The 8,422-nt window shown below is 55.5% G+C and overlaps 1 protein-coding gene across 1 annotated transcript; it reads left to right on the top strand.

Moving 5' to 3' along the window:
• Positions 1–7,265: 7,265 nt before the first annotated feature.
• VDBG_00582 (predicted protein) lies at positions 7,266–7,823 on the top strand (the record flags this gene model as incomplete). Its single annotated transcript, XM_003008854.1, has 2 exons — positions 7,266–7,410; positions 7,492–7,823. The coding sequence occupies 2 exons, from the start codon at positions 7,266–7,268 to the stop codon at positions 7,821–7,823; spliced, it is 477 nt and encodes a 158-aa protein (XP_003008900.1).
• Between the last annotated feature and the right edge of the window lie 599 nt (positions 7,824–8,422).

Here is an 8,422-nt window from a genome sequence, read left to right as displayed (position 1 = left end):
ATTCCGTCACCTATGTAGATTTGCCGAGCATGTTGAACAAAAGGACGAGTGTTGCATGGAGCTGAGTTCGTTCGACTGTTCCGTGGGGAAGAGTAGAAACTAAGGAGCGGGGGATGATGTTTTCATTATCAAGGAAGGCCTGGATGACATCCCGCTGTGTCAGGACACACAGCTGGCCTGAGCTTGGGGTCGCCTATTCCCGCCCGACCGGGGACCGTCTACCTGTGGCGCATGGTGTGGGAGACGGAGGCAGGGTGCTATGAGTTATTGGATGGCCGAGAGCGCGGCCGCTTTAGGATGAAAGCCCAAGAGCAGGCCTACCAGGTACGGAAAATGTTCGCACGCGGTTGACCAAAAAGGATGCGCACCAGCCATTTCAACTAGGCGTAATGTTGATACGCCATGTGGTTTGATTCCAGTCCTCGCAAGGTGCTCTTTAAGAACGGGGCATCCCTGGCCGGCTGCTTATTTGCCGTGCAACAAGACCTAGGCTGAGCTTCGTGATAGGTTTGGCGAAGACCTACTCCAAAAAGACGCACCAAGATAGGCATGAGAAATGGGCCAGCTGGCCCAAGGTTGGCCCAAGGCTATGCATGGGTCTTGGGATAAAGCAAGCATGTTCTGTCATACCGAGGATCAGACACGAGGATGCGGGTGGTCGTGCTCCAGGGAGGGGGCTGGCGAGCCAGGTCAACTGGGTGGGCCAGGTCGACCAGGAGCGACGTTAGGGACAGTAGAGAACCGAGGGCCCTGTAACTGTGTGGCACGGCGGTTTCCTAAATTGGCGTCTGCCAGCATTCAACAAAGGATGTCTCACATCAGACTGTGATGCTGTTTGGCACGAGAAGACGTAGATGCCCGTTCCCACAGTTCACACGGCGAGAAGCGACCACAGAGGCCCTGTCCAGCCAAGTCCTGCATGGGTAGTCCCAAGAGGTTGGTGCGTCTCCTTGAGGTCGCCAGCTTCGGTGCATTGCTTTACTCTGATTCTCAGGCTACGGGACAGCTGGGCCAGGGGGCAGACGCAGAGGTCTGCCAAAAACTCAAGGTCTCGAGGTAGCCAGCCAACAAAAACAGTTTCGGGACGCACCAAAGGAACTTGATACCCAAGCCCAGGTCCAGGTCAGGTCCGAGACCAGCAACACGAGCTGAGCATGCAAGTCTCGGTGCAAGATCCAACGGTTGCTGGTCTAGGGCGTGCGGGCCAAGCATGCTTCGGGGCGCTGGGGATCGACATCGCGGGATCTGATGCGTGATCTACCGGTACCTAGGTAGGTGAGGTAGTGGTTGCCGTTGTGTGGGGGATCAAACGTAGCGCGGTGCGTTTACTATTCATTACTTTGTTACCTTGCTGTACGTGCGAGTTGACGGGCGCCTTTACTGTCTGTGGTGACTGACATCACGTGACAGTATATCACCCCTCACCCCTCGTTCCGCACCAACCTCTGTCGTGTCGTTCACCCATACAGATATCGCCCAGACGATCAGTTCAAATACGGCGGATGGTGAACCGCACTAACAGTCTTTCGAACCAGTGCCCGTACAACACCTCCATCACTTCAGATTGTTCATCCATTTCCTAGAGACCAACAGCCCGAGCACCTTGGCCTGAAGGCTCGGTCCGTCAGGTCCATCCCAAAACCCCACTCTTTCGACATGAACATGCATGGCAGAAATGTCGAAATCTCGTCATCCCGCCTAGCTTGGCCAAGCCTCCATCATCCAGCTCCGGTTTCCGAGTGATGGTACGTTTACAGGCTCTTGTGTGTGGTTGATGTACACGGCCAACAGAACCCCCCCCGGTGTGTTGGCCTTCCATGGGAAAGACGGGCAAACATGCAAGACGCTGACCCAGAAGGGCTGCCGAAGCTCTTCAGCATGACGTCGAGATCCTTCGCCTCTCACACCCCCTTCGTCACTCACCACCGAGCTTATCACGCAAGTTCCGGCACACAAGACGCCACAGTCGATCGATGAGAGAGACATGGCCAGTCACTTATGCGCCCTGAACTGCCGAGGCTGCCGCCTCACTCATCAAAACCGCCGTCCTTGTCCATTTCATCCATGACCAAGCCTCTGCCGTGCCTGACATTGGCTGGCCAAGATCACGGACGGTGGCCATAGCTGCACACTTTCTTTTGATGCTACAGCTCTAAGAAACGGGCACACGCTCTGCCAGTTTCCTATGTTGTCGAGCCTGCTGAGCACATGTCATGCAAAGAGGCCTGACAGATGCCAGACATGCCGTCCGAAGTCCAGCTCGCGTAGCGGTGATGTGCGCGCAACAAGAGATAAACAGAGACGGCGAAACGAGCCTTCCACGAGTAGCCCCTCCCGCGGTGGAACGTCTGTACGCCATCGGAAACTTATTCTCGAAGCCCTAGTGGTACGAGCCTCCACCTCGTCCACCCAAACGAAACAGGAACCCCTACCCTGATTACCCACAGAACTGGAATAACGGGAGCACTGCATTCCTTTCTGGTGTCGTTGTGCTGAGAAAACTCACAAGCCATCCCGGGATCGTGATGGGTGAACACTCCTCAAACGCCGTCCCAAATTCAAGTGAACAGTGCACCTTCACCTGCCTTAAGCAGGCTCAGCTGGGCTGTTATCTGGAGTTGACGAGCCGGAAATGTCATGCGATGACTGTTCTGACCAGACCCTAGCCTCTGAAGCCGTATAACACGCCTGCATAGTCTAGAACCTGCAGTAGCAGTGTAGACACTCGTGCTGCACACCGAAAGCGGCGACTGACGCGCCAAGAGTTTTGACCAGAGAGCCTTCGCCACGCAAGAAGCTGTGATATCCAGCAATGCTCCTTATCGCTCAGATGATGGACACAAGCAATGCCACATCTCGGCCTCGCTACAAAGGCTGAAAGGCTCGCGGAGCAGGCCCTTTGTGGCGATGTTCCAAAGCGGAAGGCATGGGAGAGCTTGACAGTTCGACGTGTGGCTGGCCTGCCATGGCCACTGGCCAGCATGTGGCAGCGGTGATTCCAAACACCGGACATTGGACAGCTGTTTCGACCGAAGACGGCTGTTCGAACGAAGGCCACACTGGATTCCGAGTCTCTGTCAGAGCATTTTGAGACGCAGTATGACGAGTCCATTTTCGTCGCTCAGCTCCTCCAAGATTCAACCACATCGAGACCTTGTTGAACAGGCCAACCCGACCCAAAGTAGCCACCATGCAATACGCCCACGTACGAGTCCATGTCGCCCGCATCCCTCGTTGCTGGCCCAAGAGATTTACGTAGCTTTCTTCTTTCATGCAGCGTCTCGTATGACAGCATCAAATCAATTGCTCATCAGCCTCTTTCCGCCGAAACGTGCATTGTGGCACGGGCTGTGCATATTCGAGGCCGCAACCGAGCGACGTAGGAGCCCCAAGGCTGCCTGTTGCCCCCTTTCGTAGTATTCCGAGGGTGCAGGGCCTGAGGCGGACCTCCACAAACGGGCCAGCCGTTATCGCTGCGGTGCAGCAGTGTTACATCGCGCTGTGTGCATCTACTGCAGCTGTCCACTAATCACTGTACACGCAGCTCAGGCAAGTATTCAGAGTTTGCCATGGGCGAGTCTGGAGCACGCTTCAGAAAGTAGCGATGAGACGTTGTCTCCTCCACACAGTGTTGTGAAAAGCATGAGGCGCGTCGAACAGAAGTGGTCTTTGCACTTGCTGCCACATTCTTCACGGGCCACGGCCGGGCTACTTTGGCAAAGCAAGGCTCGACCGAGATTCGGAACCGAGGCCATGCTCCAGGCAAGGGGAGTCTATTCCCCCCAAACTCGTCCATTCGGGCACCTTGCCGTCTTTGCAGCCGCAACAGCAGGCCACCAATCCGATTCCGTTCTAAGACCACCACTTCTGGTATACTCCTAAGTGCGGTCTGGCTGACGGACGGATCGCCCTTTTCTCACTACAGGGAACGTCTGACATATCTACCACATCTAGTCAGGGGCAGGGGCTGCCGTCGACCTTGTTGCCGAGTCCGTCCACGTGTCATCGCGACAGCCGCTCACCCATAAGCGGCAGCGCACGCGGGCCGCTGATGGCTGGCTGATTGGAGTTGATCCAACGCACAGCACAAAAATCTCAGCTTTTATTTCGCCAATGCATGGGCCCAAAGTAGTAATCTTGAGCAGGGCGTTTTCGGCATGAGGCTTACAGGCTGGCGAACAGGAGAGACCTACGGTGAGCGGACGGGCGTGGTTGATGACCGAGTGGACTCATTGTCAGCTTCCTCCATGACGCGGAAATGATCCTCATCTGACGTTCCAAAATGGCACGACAAAGAGGCAAACATGGTCAGAGAACCACACCCTCCACCAGATCCTGTGCCTCTAAGCAGCACCACACAGTCAGGTCCAGCACGATGCGCATGCCGGTGTGTCGTGAACTCTTGGTCATGATGTCACGAACCTTTGCCCGAAGTACTGGAACCAAAGCCCAATGCTGTATTGTGTGGCCTTACGGCTCAGCGCAACTCGGATGAGGAACAGCGGTTGCACCAACACCTCCCTTGTTCTTCGCTCCATCAATAAGTCTCGTCGAATCACCTCATCGGCCGGCCATCTCAACCGTTGGGTTGCCCGCCCCAACCCACCCACGGGTAATCCACCAAGCTCAGATCCGGTTGCCCCGCCCTCGCCTAGTTCACCTCGACGCCAGAGGGCCGCACCCGGCCCAACGAACGACATTTTCCCCACACCCATACCAGAAGGGCAGAGAACAAGCCAAGGTGAAGCCGTACGCCCTAGTCCCTACTCGCCGTCCCTCATCAACTCCATAATACCCTTACCCAGGGGCGTCCAACCCTCGGGCGATTGCCTATGGGCTATCTGCGACGGCTGCTGCCAGCCTTCTGGCCGGCCCCCCTTCACACCCTCTCAACCGCCTCATGCTTACAACAGGAACCGGCATGGCGAAAAGGGGCAAGAAGGAGGGCGGGAGGGGGTCAAAGGCTAAGAGATAGGCCCAGCTCGGCTCACCCCCACCGCCAACTAGCAGCATAGAGCAACCACCTGAGTTCGTCGTCAAAGTTTTGCCTCCCCCCGCAGAGGGTGATGGGATGGCAAAAGGCCTTGAACAGCGAAAGGATGAATGTCAGGGCATGGCGATTCCTCGAGCCCAGCTGACGTCAGACCAAGCTGGTTCCCGGCGGTGTTCCTGCCCGGACAACCCCAACAGCTCGTCATCCGAACACAGGCACAGGCACAAAGGGCCCAAGTTCTAAAAAGAATGGAAAAACGTTAAAGTGAGAGGGGTGGAAGCTGACTGGTGAGGCGGAGCCACTGCATTTGCCCCGCCGTCAGCTGCTTCGAGCCAAATATGCTGTACGTCGGGTATACTGCTAGTGATGAGCTGGATGACGAGCAAGGGTCATGAAATCAACCTTGACTGATACTGTGTTTCCAATAATTGATAGTGTACATTCTCTCATCGTGCTGATTACTAGACATCAGCGAACGGCCAACCCGGCCCAAAAGCACCTGAACACCATCATGACCTGTATAGTAAATGCTATTTCTCCAATATAGTGAGAGTCGGGTGCCTACCCGATCCGCTGTCGTGTCCCCTTGGTCGTCAAAATAATCTTCAAGTCGTCCCGATGGAGCTCCTGGAATTACGCCTGCGAATGTGGAAGCCCACCCTTACCCCGCCCCTGCGCGCGTGTGTGAACAAAGAGATGGTTGGCGTAAGCAGTAGCGGTTTGCAGAGATCTGTCGTCGACTGATGTATCACCGAGCCTTGGTAGCCTGCAAGTCCATAAGGACAGTACTGCGTGTCTTCGCCTGTAACAGGGGCTTGCCTCCTAGTGGTCATGAGTCTGCCGGACGAGGACATCGAATCAGGCACGTTTCATTCCACCCTTTCGATGGCTTACGACCTTGAGAGTCGTACCCAAGTTGTGCCCGAGGTACCCGATCATAGCTCGACTGACTTCTGCGTCGTCGGTGAGCTCACCACATACGTCTCGGAACTGAGCGTATACCTCTTCCAGCTTGTGGAGCTCGCGAGCGAGTATCTCAAGCTCAAGCCAGCGACCGTCTTCGCCGCCCAATGTATAGGCACCAAGACTGATACCTAGACTCGCCCCTGTGCCGCTCAGACCATGCATACTGCCTTTTCCGGCAATTCGATCTTCAATGCCTCCATCGAAATAAGAATGTGTTGCCTTTTGGTAAAAGCTCGTGATCTTGCCGATGATAGTCGCAAGAAGCATAGCAGTTGTGTGTGTTCCTGAACGGCTTAGGCATGGTGCGCATGCGAGCAGAGCAGCACAGCTATCCACAGCTCGGCGGTTTAATGAGAGAACAACGTCGAATGGCGGCGGATCGGGTGAAGATGCGCTGTGCATGTCCTGGAGCGACTGAAGGCAGACTGTAAAACAAGTGCAGAAGTTTGCACCATCATGTTTGGAGCTGACCTTTCTTTGAGCGCTTGGTCCGTTTCGTGGCGTTGAGGAGGGGCTTGGGAAATAGCTTGAGCTCATACTTGCGGGCGTCAACGCCGGAGCGGTTGTACTAAAACATTGTGTGTTGCGCGATACTGAATCCACCCACGAATTAAGCTGGGAGGTTGTGTCGTCCATCGATACGGAGCGGCTTTGAGGTCCTGACAGGTTTGTGCCCGTATAGGAAAGATCGGTGTAGTTGATCGACGCAAAGTCGTTGGGAGGCGTCCACGGCAGATTGTTGCTGTATATACTCGTGACGTTGCCAGGGTCTCGAGTATCGAGGCCATTTGCCTCGCAAGGGTTTGATGGGCCCCTACCAAAAGGGTTCGAGAAAGTATCGGCAAAGTCCATTGTAACGTCCCAATCTGTGTCGATCTTGTAAAGAGGGTGGGTGACTGGAATATCACGCAGAAGAGAGGCAGCATTTTCGTCCGCAGTGGTTGAGATGCTGGTCGGAGGGGTCTGCAGATTTACGAGGCGGCTGTTAGAGCTATGGTCTGCCTTTGGCTTGCCTGCTCTGCTAGACGGAGAGTAGTTGCACTCCAGGCCGCACGACAAGCATCGTGAGCACATGGGGCGAGCCTTGGAGCACTTGACTTTGGCCAGGAAGCAGCCATCGCAAGAGGCTCGAAGGCGGGGTTGTCGGGTCTTTGAACTTGAAGACATGTTGAGTGATGACAAGAGAGAACGCGATGCTTCGGATACGCTCAGCATCAGGGGGGGGATGAGTCCCGCGAGAGGTCTCCAGGCCAGGAAATATATATCTTATGCACGTTGCTAGCCAAGGGGGGACAGCAGCAGCGAGATGGCACGGCCAGCTGCAGTGAGATGGCAAGGAGAGGCGGTCTATACGTGCGAGGAGACGGAAAAGGAACCCAGGGTTCTGGGGAACCCCGCAGGCCGCAGCGCGAGCAAGGCTGGAAGGCGACCAGAAGAGAGAGAGTTAGGAGGTACGTGTGTGCTCAGCAGCGAGCGATTGGGGCGTGTCGAGTTGTGAAAAATAGGATCAGCACGTATGTACCGAAATGAAGTAAAGCGGCTTGAAAGCACCAAGCTGACTGAATCAGTCTCCGATGGGGATGCGAGAAGGAAAACAAGAATCACTACCACATCGACTGGTGTTGCTCCTCCACGCTGGCGCACGGCGAAGAGGGGGGAGCTCTGCGAGAAGCCCACCATTTCCTTCGGCCGCATGGATCTGCTGGGCATCAAGCTGAAGCGTTCAGCCCCTCCCTTGTCAAGGCCTGAGTTGCGAGATCATGATACATCGTGCCAAGTTGTCGCTTGTCTGCAGAACAATTTTGCCGCTGCGTCTACCCATGGCAAGGGACCACATCTCCTACATCTTTCTCGGACCATGTAGCTACTGTCTGTCAGCCCAAGCCGCATAGATTAGAGGCAGCACTCTGCGGACCAAGGTGAAGTGACATAATGAAAGTCTGTGAAAGGTATGAAGGGTATGCAGACAACTATGCACTCGCAGAGACGTTGTCCCAGTTCCCAGCGCAGAGGGTCAGACATGGCACGTCGACCATGGGACAGGGGGCAAGGGACATGGATCAGCCATGCTTGTGCGTGTACTGGCAGTCTAGACTGCCTGATCGATGGGACAGCTGCAGAAGGGCAGGACGGGACCGAGGTGGCACGGCAGTATAGCTTGCTCCCCCAAAGTACATGGTATACAGTCGTGGTGGGTAGCCTGTCGTGTTGGCATTTTTACATGGTCGAGTCTTCCGGCGGTGCTCGTTGAGCAAAAGTCGCAGGCAGTTCGTAGATGATGACGCTGTGATTACTCTGGCTGGTAGAGATCGATGGTAGGTGACCAGCCGGCGGTCTCGTCGGCTACTGTGGTGTGCAAAACGGCGGATTGGTCTGGTCGCGCCTAGTCATTTGCTTGTGGCCCGAACGTCAACTTGGAGCTCGACTCACGAGCATGGGTCAACATGTATGCCAAGCGAACAT

Source organism: Verticillium alfalfae, genomic scaffold (genome assembly GCF_000150825.1).
Source record: "Verticillium alfalfae VaMs.102 supercont1.1 genomic scaffold, whole genome shotgun sequence".
Classification (NCBI taxonomy): Eukaryota; Fungi; Ascomycota; class Sordariomycetes; order Glomerellales; family Plectosphaerellaceae; genus Verticillium; species Verticillium alfalfae.
The sequence above is the reverse complement of the archived record's forward strand: the minus strand, read 5'-3'. Positions and strand labels throughout refer to the sequence as shown.